This window comes from Branchiostoma lanceolatum, chromosome 15 (assembly GCF_035083965.1).
Source record: "Branchiostoma lanceolatum isolate klBraLanc5 chromosome 15, klBraLanc5.hap2, whole genome shotgun sequence".
Classification (NCBI taxonomy): Eukaryota; Metazoa; Chordata; class Leptocardii; order Amphioxiformes; family Branchiostomatidae; genus Branchiostoma; species Branchiostoma lanceolatum.
This window is the reverse complement of record NC_089736.1, coordinates 729,710-747,245: the sequence shown is the minus strand read 5'-3', so window position 1 is coordinate 747,245 and position 17,536 is coordinate 729,710. Positions and strand designations below refer to the sequence as shown.

The following is a 17,536-nucleotide window of genomic DNA, read 5'->3' as shown; positions in this document are numbered from 1 at the left end:
ATTTTCGAACGTCATGCTGCATGCCCCTAGGGATGATGACCTACGTGACTGATAGCTGTATGGTTGTAGCCTGTAGTAACCTCTAGTCACTTTAAAGCAACACAAGTCTGAACGTTTTCTGTATTTGTAACCCCAGGTTGTAGACATCACCCGTTCCTCCGTAACCCTGGAGTGGCGCCGCCCCGCGTTTGACGGCGGCTACCGCATTATCGGCTACCAGGTGCTCCGCCGCGAGGTGGGCCCCCAGGAGCCCAAGTGGGTGGAGTGCCACCACGGCCTCCTGCAGAAACTGGAGGAGACCATCAAGGGGCTGAAGAACGGCGGGAAGTACGAGTTCCAGATCATCGCCAAGAACGCGGCTGGAATCAAGAGCGCCCCGTCCGACAAGACTCTACCGGTCGTGTGCAAGGATAACCTTGGTAACTATTCAAGATAGTTTTCGTCACATTTTGCATATTTCAAGCCAACGTTATGTTGTAATAAAGATAGTGCAGGATATAAGTATAAGAAGCACTCAAAGCACCTGTGTTTGATTATACTACAGTAACTGTGGACGTTTACCGACTGACTATTTTTTCCTTCATTGTCTCAAGACAAAATAGCATTATTTGGAAAGCTCGTATTGTGGTTTATTTGGATCATTAAGACTGCAATCAGCAAGGCACTCAGATCATTTGAAACTTTCAGCATTTTGTAATAATTGAATAGCACTTTGCCTTTTAGTACATCAATGTGCCGAAAGACTACCTTAGCATGCTGAAGGTTAACCTTTATTCCCCCCTCCCCACAGTACCACCAGTCATTGTGGTTGACTACCGCATCAAGGAGAACAAGATGGCGATCAGCCAGGGCGACACGCTCCACATCCCCGTGGCCATCACAGGACGGCCCGAGCCCGAAGTCTCATGGACAAGGAATGGAAAGGTATTTATATATCTTGGTCTCCATCATCATAGTTGGTGTAAAAGCAGCTAGTCCTCACAGAAAAACAGAAAGAACCAACTACGTTTTACAATAAAATCATACAGCTAGCTATACATGCTTACTCCTGTCACCAGCAATCCCTCTTTATACAGTTTGTATTGCGAAAGTTTTGCTTTATAGTTACCTCAATTGTAACATTTTTAATGCAATTGTAGCGCATGCCAAGTTAGCAACCAGGTTGATTTGTAAACAATTTTAGCCATGAAAAGGCTATCTCCCCCCATATCTCACCTTAGGCTTAGAGAAAGTGATTGAAACTGAAACACATTTAAGTGGAAAATACCTTTTCGACACAGTGTGTGATGCGTAATACTAGAGATACTGATGCTTCAGCTCTGTAAATAGATCAATACAGTAGATAGATAGATAGATAGATAGATAAAAAGGCTTTATCACCAAACTGTTTCCTCAATGCATCTATTGTCTATCGGCAGGCCCTGCTGAAGACACAGCGCGTGGACGTTGCGTACGACGGAAAGAAGGACGCGCACGTCCACGTGAAGGAGAGCGGCCGCGTCGACGCCGGCGAGTACATCGTCACCGCCAAGAACAGCAGCGGCGCCGCCAGCGCGACCATCAACGTCAACATCTTCGGTACGGAACTACAACATGCACGTTCTTCAAGCTCTTGGCAAACGTTGCATTAAGTTGATAATAGTGCAAGGCCAGTGTGACAAAAGTGGCCAAAATTAAAAGTTTTAACTTGAGATTTCGAAGAAATGAATACAAGAACCGATTCTGCACCTGGGTACCAGAACAGTGCATTTTAGAAATTAACCTCTCTCTTGTCATAGTTTTTGAAGGTTTTCTAAGATACCACAACATATCGGAACATATGTTCATAAGACTTCCTTTTAAAACACACCTACAATGTATCTCTGTCTCGGCCCTTCCCGTTGGATAATCTGAGCTAAAATGACATTTTACTCCCGTGTGACAAAACTGGTCGAAATCAAAACGTTTAACTTCAGTTGTTGAAGAAATGAATACACGAATCTGGGTACCATCATGCAGAACAATGCTTATTATAAGTTAACCCCTCTCTTATCATGGTTTGTTATCAAAAACATCACAACATATCGAACGGATGTTCCTAAGAATACGACTTCCTTTCAAAACACACCTATGTCTGTTTTGGGACTCTTAGCCCTTCACGTTGGATAATCTGAGCTTAAATGACATTTTTCCTCCCGTGCTCCACAGCCCAACCAGGCAAGCCCCTGGGCCCGCTGGTGGTGACGGACGTGACTCCGGAGTCCTGCCTGCTCCGATGGGAGCCGCCGGAGGACGACGGAGGAGCGACCATCACCAACTTCATCGTGGAGAGGATGGACGTCAAGCAGCAGGTGGGTCATGCACCACTCTTGGTCTTAATACCTGGATGATATACTAGTAGAAACCGGGAAAATAATTGGCAAAGTGTAGTATACAACCCCAATCCAACCAATACACACTCATTCCACATCTTCAGAAAATGTGCCTTAACACCTGGATTATATATACATTTTTTCTTTTCTGTAAAGGGCGTCATTGATGACAATACTTACAAAACCATCTTTTGTTGTAAATAGCAGCATGTACAAGTTTGTCTAGATAGCTTAATCCCACAGAACTGTGAAGCATGGAATGCGAAGTTTTGGGCTCAAAATTATCAAACGTTGTACAAATCTGTGGACAAGTTTCATTGTTAGAATGCAGAACAGGCAGATTGACACATCCATAGCAATTCTATGACACCATGTACAAACTAGTATACTTCTTAACATAGTTACTTGTAGACCTTGCACACACTTATCATGGCTAAAACCGCCCCCTCTAGTTGTGGATCAAGGTATCCAGCGCTGTGCGGCGCACCAGTCTGAAGGTGTCGAAGCTGTCTCCGGGCCAGACCTACCAGTTCCGCGTGTTCGCTGTGAACGTGCACGGGGTGGGAGAGCCGCTGCTGTCCGAGGCAGTCATCGCAAAGTACCAGTTTGGTAAGTCTTGGAGATTTGTGGAAAGAAAACATCTGATGATGATATTAGTATTGGCATCCCATACTTGTATGACATCCTTAGTATGGTACATGTGCAGCAAATATGATTGAGATACACAAAAAATTCTTAACACACCCTTATTTCACCGTCCAAAAGTAGAGATCAGAGATAAAATTATTGCATACCTGTATGTCGCAAATTTACATCTCATATGTTCAATGTATTTATGTGGATTTTTGAAAAAGTAACTGCCCCCTTAAAAGAATTCATACTCTTGTGTCATTCTATATCTTTGAGTCTTCCAAGAAAGTGTACAACTTGTCTGAAGTGAAAGTAAAAGTAAAACACCTGAAGTGAAAGTAAAACACCTGTCCCTCCCTGAAGTAAAAGTAACACACCTGTTCCTCCCCCAGACGTTCCCGCTCAGCCGGGCCAGCCGCAGGTTAGTGACGTCACGCGCGAGAAGCTGAACCTGTCCTGGACCGCGCCGCTGTCCGACGGCGGAAGTGACATCATCGGCTACGTGGTGGACATGAAGGAGAGGACCAGCGTGCGCTGGCAGAGGATCACCCGACGCTCCATCCAGGTAAACAACAACAGGAAATATAAACAACAGCTGTAAATATAAACAACAACAGTAAATATGAACAACAGCTGTAAATATAAACAACAACAATAAATATGAACAACAGCTGTAAATATAAACAACGACAGGAAATATGAACAGGGATTGTGAACAGCAACTGTTGCAGTAGATTCAAACTAAGATTGAAAACAACAGTGGTATAGTCCAGAAATTCAAGTGATGTAGTCTAATGTTAAGTATTAAGACAGAATAATCAGTTCAGTACAAATTAGATTTCTACCTCTGGCGAATGATATAATCACATGATGAATTGAATGTCATTTTCCTCTACATGGAATCAAAAGGCATCATTTGGAAAGCTCTTTATTTACGTAATCTTTACGTACGTACTACGGTCACTCACAGCAGATGGACTTGTCTAAATGTTGACCAGATGTATGGACAAGATAGCTTACTCGAGTTGTGTTGTATACAGGAGCTGAAACTACAGGTGGACGGACTGGAGGAAGGTCTGGACTACGAGTTCCGCATCGTGGCAGAGAACACGGCCGGATTCGGCAAGCCCAGCCCCCTGTCTGCACCTGTTATTGTTCAGGACCCTGTCGGTAAGTGGCTTTCACAAATTAGCACATTGTTTGATGCTGCATTGTAAAACGCTTCACTTGGTAATAGTTGCAAGTTACAAAGCCATGTTGATCCAGAGAAGAAAGATTTGGCAGCTTTTCGCAACTATAGCTTAGCTAATGCCATTTTGTAGAAACATCAACATGGTATTGATACCCTTTAGTAACTGTTATGTATTGCTTAAATGTTACTGATTTGAGTAAGATGTCAAGAAGTAGTAAGGCACATTATTTGTACTAGTTTCATTTTAAGGAATAATAAAATCTCTGCAGTACATTTTGGCTCAGGAGCATGTATACCTGGCTTCAGTTTGCAAGTAAAGTTTTCTTCAAATCTATACTCGAATTCATGGCCTTACGAACCATGTTCTTTCCTTCCAGGTCTTCCAGACCCCCCGACTGACGTTGAGGTGTTTGAGACGACCAAGACGACTAACGCAGTCCGGTGGCAGCCGCCTCAGCGCGACGGCGGCTCCCGCATCCAGGGCTACGTACTGGAGATGCTCGTCATGGGCCAGGAGGAGTGGAAGAAGTGCCACACCAAGACTGTTCTGAGGTGAGGTCATCTGTTTATTTGTTTCTTTGTTCGTTTGTTTGTTTGCTTCTCTGTTTGTCTTTCTTTACAACTTCTGTGGTGACTGGTAATTGAATGATTTTGGTATCTTAGTCCATTCTGCTCTGAAGTGCTTCCTTCTTAGATTATACAATTTCTTGGATAGAACTTTGATTAAGATTGTCAAAATTGTTTTATTTTACCCTGGAAGTATAGGTTACTGCTTACTGTAGTCCTTGTAGATAAGCGGCCTATGTTGGTACTGAAATTAGTATACAGCATCATTTTCGCAATATTGGCTATTATGATAAGACAGCAGAGATGCAAACCAACAAATTGATGTTCACAGTATATTGAACACTGCTGACGTGTTGTGTTCGTGTTTTTTAGGATCTGTGAGTTTGTTGTGGACGGTTTGACGACCGGCCCCGGCTACAGATACCGCGTCAGCGCGGTGAACGACATCGGCATGGGCAAGCCCGGCGAGCTGCCCGGATGGTGCCAGGCGCGCGACATGGAGATTCCGCCTCTTATCAAGGTACGTGGGGCTTAGATTTACATGGCTTTAAAAAGGCTCTTACCAAAGTAGTCTTTTGGGGCTGTACAAAATATCAGAATCTAGAGACTCTGAGATGTATTGCAGTCTATGAAGACTTTTTGCCATTAAGACATTTCATGAAGCAGAAAATAATTGACAGTAGAATTACCCAATATAGGGGAAAACCAGCTTCTGATATAGACTTCTACAAACAACGAAATGGTAGCAGTTTTCTTTTCACATTATATACGTACATTGCTGATTCTTACTGAATATTGCAACTGCTAGAAGATATGATGCTAATGTGTCCCATTATATCTTTCCTCACAGGTGGACCCAAGCGCAGCCAAGTCCATGAAGGTGCATGCCGGGAACCCCCTACGCATCCAAGTGCCCTTATTTGGCAAGCCCCAGCCCACAGCGAAGTGGATAAAGGAGGACAGCGACCTGGAGAACCGTTCCCAGGTGGAGACGACGGAGACGCACACCACCATCATGCTGCCGTCCTGCGACCGCAGGGACGCCGGCGTCTGGGAGATGTTCGCCGAGAACGCCTTCGGAACCGCCTCCTGGACCATCAACGTCAAAGTCATGGGTACGTCAAAGGGATTTGTTCTCTGAAAACGTAATGATTTATGATGCAGAGATATCGATCATAGAAAATCTTTTGCAGTTTGTAATAAGTTACTGCTCCTGGACCTGATGCTTCTTTGTTGGACTATTTTTCCAAAGAAAAATGACATGATCTTTTTAGTGTTGCTTCTTTAGAATGATTTCAGTAGAAGCAACAGGAACTGCATTATACTAAAAAAAAATTCAGAAAAAAAAGAAAGGCTTATCAATATCATTTATTCTTGATAACTAACAGCTCTATTACTAGTCTTCCTTTGAATGAATTCTGTACAATGCACAACTAACTTAACACCCTCTTTACCCCAGACACACCCGGCGCACCGGAGAACATCGAGTGCAAGGGCGTGACCAGCAAGTCCGTCATCGTGGACTGGGACCCGCCCAGCAAGGACGGCGGCAAGCCCGTCAACAACTACATCCTAGAAAAGAAGATCGTCGGACGCCACACCTGGTCTACCGTGGACGATAACATCGTCAAGACGGCCTACACCGTCTACAACCTGATCGAGGGCAACCAGTACCTCTTCCGGATCATCGCCGAGAACGACTTCGGTTACGGCGAGCCCGGGGAGTTGGACGAGCCCATCACGGCGACAGACCCCGTCGGTGAGTCACAGAGTCATTCTGCGTCCATAAAACTGTCCTTTTTGCGCAGCTCTAAGAAGCAGCTTCTCATTGTGTCACATTCGCCATACCCCAGTCCTTAGCCTCAACCTTAAGCTTTGTTTTAGAATATATCGTGAAAAGGCAACCACTTTTTTTACAGTATTTGACATGTATTTGATGAGGACAAGGTCCACTTTCACATTTCTAGACCGATCGGGTGTAAAAAGTAGCACGAAACTGACTGATGAATAGTCTTATACGTATTTGATGACAACAATGCAACCTTAAAAGTGTTGTTTATAATTGCCTTAATGTATCTGAAGATGACAAGCTCCCATGTTTCACCTTTCCAGACCAACCTGACCCACCCAAGAAGTTCGAGGTGACGGAGACGTCCCCCACCCACATCTCCCTCCGCTGGACCAAGCCGGACTACGACGGCGGCAGCCGCATCACCAGCTACGTGGTGGAGATGCGCATGACGGACAGCGAGGAGTGGGAGAAGTGCACGCAGATCAACGCTCTGCGCTACACCATCACGGACGTCATCCCCAACCAGGAGTACATGCTCCGCATCTTCGCGCAGAACACCGGCGCCGCCAGCAACCCCAAGGAGATCGGACCGGTCACTGCCAAGGAGCCCATCCGTAAGCATCTTAAGAACTTCGACGTGTTTGTCTTTTGAACAGGCAAAATGGACTTATTTCAGAAGCTCTCTACAATGTTGGATTCATTCAAAGTGTCAAATGAAAGTATAACGGTATCGCGTAATGCTGTGTGTTTGAACCTACTTGAGAAGACAGAAAAACATTCGTAGGAGTCCTTGTATGACAGATTGATATCCTTTCGTTATTTAAATAGACTGTTGAAAGTAATCTTTAAGGATATTGATTGTAACACTATAGGTGAGAGCAATTTTCGTCATGTTGCACGCTTTTGTTTTAGACCTAGTGCATTCTGTAATATGCAGCACTACAAAAAAATATTGCAAAACTTTCCATTCCAGTGCCTAATACTCTGAGCATCTTAGATGTTTTGTCTGATGAATAGCCAAAGAAATCATATCCCTTCAATGATTTAGATTGTTAGCATTAGAAGCTGTCTATTTATAATTTCATATAATGCAATGTAAAACTTTCCATTTCCAGTGCCCGCTACTCTGGACCTCTCGGCCATCCCGGGCGATGAGGTCATCGTCAAGCAGGGCACTGATTGGACGATCAGCATCCCGTACCACGGCTACCCGGCGCCCACTGCGCAGTGGTTCCGCGGCATGGGCGACCTCCGCGAGACCAACCGCGTCTCGACCAAGACCGGCGGCGGCGTGACGATGCTCAACATCCGCCAAGTGGTGAAGGCCGACGGTGGGAAGTACTCTGTACAGGTGTCCAACCCCGCCGGGTCGCAGACTGCCGACATCAACGTTAGGATTATTGGTGAGGGCTCATGAAGTCTTGACTAAAACTTTAATATGGTGTTCTTAGATACGCAAACTTGTTCTTTTAGGATCATTGGTCAGTGCTCCACAGGTCTTAAGCCTGACCTTAACCTCAATGTAGTTTTCTTGGGTACAAAACCTTGTTCTTTTAGGATCATTGGTGAGCCTTTGTCAAGTCTTGAGTTTGACTGAAACCCTTTACATGTACATGAATAAGTTACTGTTCAGGGTGTGTGCAATTTGTATATTTTATCTTTTTCTACCTTGATAATGCTAGTCGATCACGAAAGGCCAATAAAAACAATGAATAGTGGAATGATGATGGCACTCTTTCCCCAAGCATTTTGACATGTATTCTATTTTCTTAGATCATAGATTGAGAATGTGTGCAGTTTACGTCCATACATTTCTGTGGTCACTGAGAAACACTAGCTATGTGATACTTACAATAGCTATAAGATATTAACCTGTGTTTTCCGTTACAGGCCGTCCCGGTCCGCCTAACGGCCCAGTTGTAATCGAGGACGTTGCTCCCGAGAGCTGCGTCCTGAACTGGAAGCCCCCGACAGACGACGGCGGAAGTGACGTCACAAACTACGTCATCGAGAAGTCCGACAACCGCGGCGCCACCTGGGTGTACGTCAGCTCGGGCGTGAAGAGAACGCAGCTGAAGGTGACGAAACTGACGGAGAACAAGGAGTACCTGTTTAAGATCAGCGCTGAGAACCGCTTCGGCGTGGGCTCGCCGCTCAAGTCAGAGTCTGTCGTGGCCAAGCTGCCATACGGTAAGCATTGTCTTAAGAACACTTCTGATCAGTTTCATTGCAAATGTTCCTTGATATGTGCAAGAAGAGACTGAATTATTTTGTAGCACCATGTTTGCAATGAGGTCAAAGAAGGAGCTACATTTTGTTAAGTAGATGCTTGTAAGTCTACTTAAAAATGTTCAACTCATCATAAACTTTGATATCGCACAAATGTGTACTATTTACACTGAAATATTGTTGTTGTAAAACTTTTCGATGTGGGCATTCATAGCCTAGCATTTGTAGCAATATGAAATATTGTTAATTGTAATGACATGCTTTCTGGGACAATTACAATGTCTTCCCAAACGTCTTGCAGACCCGCCCAGCGAGCCAAGGAACCCCAAGGTGTCAGAAGTCCAGAAGGACTCCATGACGATCACCTGGGAGGAGTCCGCCTCTGACGGCGGCTCCGACATCACCGGGTACATCGTGGAGCGGAAGGAGAGGAACAGCAACCGCTGGGTCAAGGTCAGGAACCTGTCACAACTTCTTCATAGTTTCTTCTAAAGCTAGCTATATTTTCCTGCCTTGTTTTCTTGTGAAACTTCACCAATGACAAGTTGACATAAGCCAACTTATCACAGTACTGTTTCACTGTCCTTTGCGATGGCTATACTAAATGAGTGCTTTCTCTTATCATAATATCAATTCAAAAACATGTGTGTAACATTATCATAGTCTCAGAAATGGCACTGTTGTGTAATGAAATCCAAATTCTAGACCTACAGAAACTGGCATTAAAACTGTGCAGTCGTGAAACATTTTAGAAAAAAAATACTATCAATGCACCCTTATTCCTGACCATTGGTTTTATTGACTTTCATCAACATCTAGCTATTGTACCAAGCTGCAAGACGATGAAGGTATTCTGTTTATAGTCTCTACCAGACTAACCGCGTCGGAAATAGAGATAACATTTGCCGGGGGACTATGGCCATGGAGGGTAACATTCCCACGTTGCCTATTGGACCCTCTCTCCGTAGCCGACTCCCTTCATACAATTGACTCTATTTGGCCAATTTCTACTATTTCCCCAGCGACCCGCGGAGACTGGTAGAGGCTATTCTGTTTAGATTTAAATAGCAATGTTTCTCATCCACACAAAAACCTCCCTGCCGTACAGATAAACCGCGTGCCGATGAAGCACCTGACAGTGCGCTCTATGGGCCTGCTGGAGGGCTGCGAGTACGAGCACCGGGTCATCGCCTTCAACGCGGCGGGCCCGAGCAAGCACAGCGAGGCCACCCCGCTCACCCTGGCCAAGGACCCCGTCAGCGCGCCGCGCCGCGTCGAGATCGTGGACATCACGCGCTCGTCCGTGTCGCTGGAGTGGCTGGCGCCCGAGAGCGAGGGCGGAGCCAGGATCATCGGATACTGGGTCGACAGGTAAGTTAATTTTTTTCCCCATTTCTTAAAGCTTAAGCAAGCAATAGCGACTAAAATAGGCTACAAAACTTTACATTATTATCATTATCTACTAGTTTCTGCATCTGCAGTCATTGAGACGTCCTGCAGCTGCATTCTGTCTTTCATCTAAACTTCACAGTGTTATACAAAATCAATGACAAATCAACGGCTGATACATGTAGCTACTGAGCTGCCAATTAAATGTTCATTTTAATGCTTTTCGTTACATGTGAACAGAGCCTCTGTAAAGGAACATGATTTTCAACAAGTCGGTTTCATTTTGTTTTCAATGAAGATACAACCCAGAAGAAGCCAAGTGGATCACGTGTAACCAGATCATGATCCCGTCGTCTGAGCGCCACTTCACGGTGAAGGGTCTGCGCCAGGGCAGCAAGTACCAGTTCCGCGTGCGCGCCAAGAACGCCGCGGGCATCATCAGCGCGCCCTCCGACGAGACCATCCCCGTCATCTGCAAGGACGATCTTCGTAAGTGGTCTTTGACGTTCCCATATCAAACCCCTGCTTATCTTATTAAGTTAGTTAGTCAAGCTTGCCTAAGCTGCTTCAGTGAGCGTTAGTTCAGTTCCCTTGTGGCCTGAGCAAACTCGTTAAAAAAGCGAAAAGCGGGGAATGCAGTACTGTTGAAATATCAAGCTGCACCACACTAGTTTTGCCTCGATATAAACAGAAAGAGGTTTATAACTAGAGAACAGCGGTCGGGATGAGATGCAGCTCAAGTTATGTAAATCAGATCATGGTATTTAATTCGATTCAATTATAGATATGTTCGCTTTTTGGTCTTAGATTCTGACGTTGTTTTTCCGCTTACCACAGAGCCACCAAGTGTGAGCCTGGCCTACATGACCAAGGACATCATGACCTTCAAGGCCGGCGAGGACTGTGACCTCAGCATGTCTGTGAAGGGCAAGCCTGTGCCTGACCTCGTCTGGCTGAAGGGCATCCGCCCGCTCGTCAAGAGCGACAGGTGAGCAGTTCATTCTTATCTCAAACTGAATAGTAGTAGTGGCAGTAGTAGTATAGTAGTAGTATGGTAGTATCCAATAGGCAGGTAAAAATGCTGAGGATAGTTGCCACAAGGAATTTGTGATGTGTTAACTATCATAATCATTGAATCCTATTTTTGCTACATTTTTTCTACATCCAGAGAACAGAGGTAGTTACATGTACATCTAAAGATTCCGAAAAAAAATCCCCAAAGCTGATTAACGGTCTTGTATCCTGAGCAGGTTGAGAGGAACTGCGTGTATAGTGTAAATGCATACAAAGATTAACGATTCAGCATTTTTGTGGGAAGATCGATATTCTAAAGCTCTTTATTTTCCCCCAGACTTACGTTCAAGATGGCCGGGAAGGTGTCGACCATGTCGATCAGGAAGGTTGTCCGCGCGGACAGCGGAGAGTACACCCTGCAGGCCAAGAGCCTGTGCGGGGAGGCCAAGCAGGTCATCAAGGTCTCCGTCATGGGTACGTGGCTAGATTTATTTGCTACCTAACATTACGGCACACATTAGAAGCCTTAAGGGTAGCCCTAACAGGGGACCGGTTAAGAGCTGTTGGAATCATTGGCCCATGCATCTAATGGCAAGTATCACACGACGTATGATGCATGTGTGTGAGAAGTAATGGTTTATCTTCTGAACTTAAAGATCTGAACTTGAGTTAAGTGTGATACATTCTGAAGAGGGCTTACAGACATACATATACACTACTGTAAGTACCAGCTGCCATCTTGAGTACTTCTTCAAATTCTTGAACAAACAACTGTAAGAAAAAAGGCAACCTAAAATGTAATTATACAAGCCTATTTGCCGCCAGTTGTATAACAATTTCACTCATATTTCAGACGTTCCCGGAGCCCCAATAGAACTCGCCACAGGTGAGGTGACACCTGAGTTCGCCACCATCACCTGGCAGCCCCCTGAAGACGACGGCGGCATCGCTGTCACCAGCTTCACGGTGGAGCGCTGCGACGCCAAGACGCCCGACGCCTGGATGAAGGTCAGTAGTGCCGTCAGGAAGACGTCGTACAAGATTACCCGTCTGACGGCCGGCGCTAGCTACCTCTTCCGCGTCCGGGCACAGAACTTCAACGGCATCGGTCCCGCAACGACGATCGGCCCGATCATCGCCAAGTGGGCATTCGGTGAGCTCCTATCTTCTGTTGTCTTTGTCCTCTGACTAAAGAATCATGCAAAAGTAATGCCAGACTTGCATTGAGTAATCAAAATTATCCACAAACTTGAGCCACAGAGTTGATGCTTGTTTGTCATCAAAAATCCATCTACTTTATTCCTTGTTTGCTCATTTCTATTGCCCCACTAAACTTAAGGTAGATCTTTCGATCTGTGATTAGAAATGACCTATTTGCAGTTCAACTACATGACACAAATCTCTGAACCATAGTACTGCAACAACCATAATTGCTATGATCTCTTTACTCCATGCAGCCAAGTGCTTTAGCCATTAGTACCTAGAGCTACATGTAACGCGTTATTCGTACCTTTTCCAGACGTGCCTACAGCACCAGTCAACCTGAAGGTGAGCAACGTGACGAAGGACTCCATCACCATCACATGGCAGGAGCCCGACAGCGACGGCGGCAGCCCCATCACAGGTCAGTGAATCACCTTTTACCGTTGATCTTTTGTGCATATGAACAGCAAGGACTGTGGGATCATGATAGGTTTCTGTTTATTTTATCCTGGTAACCAGCTGTTACGAAATGTTATTCAAAGTTGTTTTTACGTCAAATTTCAATGACTTGAATGTCACACCATGTCATTATGTTCAGCCTACTACTGACTCAGAGAAAGACGGATAAGCTTGTGAAAAGATTCTACATTGTTACTGGCTTGAGCAACATGAAGTGACCTGACAGTGTAATTACAATACTGATATATGCTGGAAACATTGAATATAACCTTCAGCATGCTAAGGTAGCCGTTAAGCACCAAACCTGTATGGGTTATAGGGTCAGACAGCAGGAGGAATGTTAACCAAAACTGTTCTCTCCCCTCCAGGCTACCACATCGAGCGCAAGGAGCGCACGTCGGTCCGCTGGCAGCGGCAGACCCGCCTGGCCCTCGGGCCGAGCGAGCTGACCTACCTCGCGGACGACCTGATCGAGGACCTGGACTACGAGTTCCGCGTCATCGCCATGAACGCCGCTGGGTTGTCCCCGGCAACCAAGGCGACCCCGCCCACCATGTGCACTACTCCACCAGGTAGGAACATCTTCGATTTTAGCTGTTTATCAATACTTATGTATGTATCTAGACTTGTCCATTCAGGTAAATTACCTGTTTTTAAGAGGATCCTGGAACTACAGTCAGTTTGGTGCAATATGTGTGTTTTTGAAGGGTTGACAGTTCAAACAAGTTTAGAAAATCCCTTTAGAAAACACGTTTTGAGTTTGTGGTAAATAATGAAACTGTGATGACATATTCTAAAACATGAAACAGAAACAGGAAACAGAAAAAAGCACAGCAGAAACAGCAGCAGTATAAGAATGATTGAAAAAACCCACAGCTAATTCCATTTGATAAGTCGTATACATTACATAGGACAAGATTGAAAATAGGTGTAGATTTATTAAACAATCTTCAATTTCCCTCCTCTACAGGCAAGCCTGGCAAACCCATCAACCCCGAGTGTAAGGACACGACGCGCTCGACCGTGTCGCTGAAGTGGCTGCCCCCCGAGAAGGACGGAGGCAGCCGTATCCTCGGCTACGTCATCGAGGCGCGCAAGATCGACAGCGAGGACTGGTTCAAGGTGCACTCCAAGTCGACCATCCGGGACACGCAGTACGTGGCCGAGAACCTGACCGAGAACGACGCCCTGCTGTTCCGCGTCAGCGCCGTGAACATGATCCTTATGGGCGATCCCGAGCCTGTGCCAGGTGAGATAGATTTTCTGATGCAAGGACTCAAGAATGTTTTTGACAAAAGACACGGCTCTAGTACACAAACTCAGTGGCCAACCAATGTATCACAATAGCCAGGAATAGCCAGTATAAAAGCCGAAAAACGTCCCCCTTTATCCAAAACTATACCTTTGTATGTATAATTTTTAGGTGAACAATTAAAGACAATCATAACATCTATAGTTTGGGATCTGACATACTATCCCAGGCAAGCAAGCCAGACACATTTTCGTGTGCCAACAGCTAGTACCAATTTTTATTGTTGTCAGAAAACTCCCTAGATTACTACTGATCCAATATATCAACTATAGTGGATGGGAGTTCAGTATCTAGAGTAGTGACGACTTCAAATTCCACCTTAAACTAATTGCCAGATTTCCGTTGACTAACACACCTTTCCCCGATGTGTCCCCAGGTTTTGTGCAGGTGCGTGACCTGACCCAACCCCCGGAGGTGTTCCTGGACTCCAGCCTGAAGAGGATGGTCAAGTTCAACGCCGGAGCGCCGCTCAGACTCGTGGCCACCATCCGTGGCAGGCCCATGCCAGAGTGCAGGTACGTGGAGACTTACATTTTAGCACTGTTAACATGGGGAAGATACTATACGCCCATGTGTAGTTCATGCTGATACATAGTACAAAATTGTCTCTCCTCTAATTGTGGTGTGGCGCATCAGCATTATTTCCTGCCTCTGGCCAAGCTACAAGCTCTTTACAGTCCCTCCCCGGAATTATCATGTGTATTCCATGTTAATACCAAGAAGACTATAACTACCAAGTTTATAGCTTAAAATATATTTCATGGAATGTCCGTACCTGATGTGCTCGGTAAGAATTATTCTGGTCCTACTTTCAGTAACATAATATACATAACACTGAGGAAGAATCATGGCAAATACCAGTCTGAAACATTACGTATGAGTCAGTCTGCATTAAGAATTCTATTAGACCCATCTTTGCCAAAAAGGCACCAATTTGTGGCGATGTTAGTCTTCATCGAGAATGCCTGTAGATCGTTTGTTGCAAAGTGTGACAATCTAACGGTTACGTTGTTGCAGGTGGGAGAAGGAGGACAGCGACTTGCCGAACCGCTCCAAGGCTGAGACTGAGGACAACATCACCCAGCTGGTCATCCCTAGCTGCGACCGCCGCGACGCCGGACGGTTCGACTTGACCGTGGAGAACGCGCACGGTTCCGTGACTGTGGCCTTCATGGTCAAGGTTATGGGTAAGTTAGACTGGATTTTCTGCATCCAGCTTAATAGTTTTGAAGTATCGTTTGTTGCAAAGTGTGACAATAGCACGGTTCCGACACTGTGGCCAACATGGTCTAGATTATGGGTAAGTTGGACAGGTGTTTGTTTCTACATCCATATTTACTCATTATGAGTATCATGCTTAATGGATTGGCATCTAGGTTGCACTTAAAGCTTTGATATCAAATTGCAAGTGGGTAGCACAACGACAAACACGAAGAAAGATATCATTTGAAAAAAAACCAAACAATGTGACATTGTTTAGATAGACCTTTAGTAAACATCTATTCCAATCTATTTTAAACGTTCTTTAAAAATCATATCAATGTATAGGTACCAGCGTAGTGTTACATAGTATTTACTTTAGTTTTCAATTCTTTCTGTCCATGAGAATATAACTGACAGATCTTATCATCTTATCTAGACACACCCGGCGCACCTGAGAACATAGAGGTGAAGGGCGTGACGCGGTCCTCCTGTATCGTGGACTGGGACCCGCCCAGCAAGGACGGCGGCAAGCCCGTCAACAACTACATCCTGGAGAAACGCCAGGTTAGAAAAAAAACTTAGCTTGCACAAGTGATGTTGCCACAGGACTGCTTGCTTTGACATAAAAGTGCAGTACGTGTTTTCACCTAAATGTTTGCTTTGTTGATACAATGGTTATTCGTGAATACCAAGCAAGTCTGGACATCGATCTGCAACATTGTGTCATCTCTGATTATCAAAAATTCAGCTGGGTAGGAAATAATTGATGCGATTACGAAATGGTGATAATTAGCACTACATTCAGCAACTGTACAACACTGAGAGGATCATGGCATGATTCGTGTTTTTCATTTTTACAGCTATTCTCAACACTTCGTTTTGTTTACGGTTTATATTTGCTTCCTTGTTGTTCACTTTAGTCTAACTTCTGCGTCTTGTTTGCAGGTTGGCCGAACCACGTGGACCACGGTTGATGCCAACATCGTGAAGACAGCCTACACCATCAGTAACCTGGTGGAGGGCAACAAGTACAACTTCCGCATCGTCGCGGTCAACGACTTCGGCCCCGGCGCACCCGGAGACACCGAGGAGCCCACCCTGGCTCAGGACCCTGTCGGTCAGTTCCTGCCTCATCTTACTGTTTTCTTTAAGGAATCAGCTAGTAATGATTGTTGTCCTTAACGGTAGTGGGATATGATTGTCTTAGGCAGTAATAGGCTTTTCTAATTGAGAAGCTGTAGTAGTTTACACGCGTACTTTAACTGCAATTAATAATAATAAACTCTACGTGAGGTGCTCAGTCACTTTCTTGAACTTTTGTAAAGACGTACTCTATGTTCTTGCTGATGGCGATATAAGCTAGATGTACATAGTTGTAAGCAGCACTTTGAAGTTCGAAATCTTTAGTGTAGTCTGCGTGTGGTGGACTAAGTCAACCTTCTCGGTTTAGCCGTATGTGCTCTGTATTTCAAGATAGACATGGAGTTTTCAGTAACTGGTAGCTAAAAATGCGCTGTCTGCACTTTTCCAGATCAACCATCCCTACCTAAGAACGTGAGGATCACCGAGATCACCCCCACCCACATCTCCCTCCGCTGGAACAAGCCCGACTACGACGGCGGCAGCCGCATCACCAGCTACATCGTGATGAAGCGCTTCACTGACAGCGAGGAGTGGGAGAAGTGCACGCAGATCAACGCCCTGCGCTACACCGTGGCGGACCTCATCCCCAACCAGGAGTACGTGTTCCGCGTGTTCGCGCAGAACATGGGCGCCGTCAGCCCGCCGGCAGAGGTCGGACCCGTCATCGCAAGGGAACAGCTGGGTGAGTCACAGAAAGACGTATTTTTCCTGTGATTGCTTAGAGAAGGCTACTATATCTCAAGATCTGACCTAAAGAAGGTCTGAACCTACATGCAGCATGTACATAATCTACTGATGCAATACATGTATTGTACAGTAGGCTGCAAGCACCGGGCCATGACTGGCAATGTGTACTGCCTTAGGTCTTATCAAAAGGACATGTATGCAAGATGAATAAAGGACAAAAGAATTACTGTAACTGATTGAATTTCAGGTATAAACTCGGGTTGGGACGATGAATTGGAAAGAATATGCCTGGTTCTAAGTAAGTCTAAATTTAGATTTTACGCTTCTGCAAGGGTTAGTCTACTGATAGTCTAATGACCATTTAC

General features: G+C 45.2%; 1 protein-coding gene across 1 annotated transcript in view; it reads left to right on the top strand.

The window, feature by feature from the left end:
- LOC136420987 (titin-like) overlaps positions 1-17,536 on the top strand; it is an 85,031-nt gene that overhangs the window by 6,396 nt on the left and 61,099 nt on the right. The window contains exons 12-39 of the mRNA XM_066408129.1: positions 137-419; positions 791-924; positions 1,419-1,578; positions 2,188-2,330; positions 2,804-2,960; positions 3,374-3,546; positions 4,022-4,151; positions 4,551-4,725; positions 5,113-5,260; positions 5,591-5,855; positions 6,200-6,499; positions 6,853-7,146; positions 7,648-7,935; positions 8,423-8,722; positions 9,063-9,214; positions 9,870-10,132; positions 10,449-10,639; positions 10,988-11,138; positions 11,502-11,638; positions 12,018-12,317; positions 12,684-12,788; positions 13,195-13,398; positions 13,797-14,075; positions 14,515-14,653; positions 15,156-15,325; positions 15,778-15,905; positions 16,287-16,458; positions 16,873-17,166. Coding sequence (XP_066264226.1) covers positions 137-419; positions 791-924; positions 1,419-1,578; positions 2,188-2,330; positions 2,804-2,960; positions 3,374-3,546; positions 4,022-4,151; positions 4,551-4,725; positions 5,113-5,260; positions 5,591-5,855; positions 6,200-6,499; positions 6,853-7,146; positions 7,648-7,935; positions 8,423-8,722; positions 9,063-9,214; positions 9,870-10,132; positions 10,449-10,639; positions 10,988-11,138; positions 11,502-11,638; positions 12,018-12,317; positions 12,684-12,788; positions 13,195-13,398; positions 13,797-14,075; positions 14,515-14,653; positions 15,156-15,325; positions 15,778-15,905; positions 16,287-16,458; positions 16,873-17,166 — 5,635 coding nt within the window. The remainder of the gene's footprint in view (positions 1-136; positions 420-790; positions 925-1,418; positions 1,579-2,187; positions 2,331-2,803; positions 2,961-3,373; positions 3,547-4,021; positions 4,152-4,550; positions 4,726-5,112; positions 5,261-5,590; positions 5,856-6,199; positions 6,500-6,852; positions 7,147-7,647; positions 7,936-8,422; positions 8,723-9,062; positions 9,215-9,869; positions 10,133-10,448; positions 10,640-10,987; positions 11,139-11,501; positions 11,639-12,017; positions 12,318-12,683; positions 12,789-13,194; positions 13,399-13,796; positions 14,076-14,514; positions 14,654-15,155; positions 15,326-15,777; positions 15,906-16,286; positions 16,459-16,872; positions 17,167-17,536) is intronic.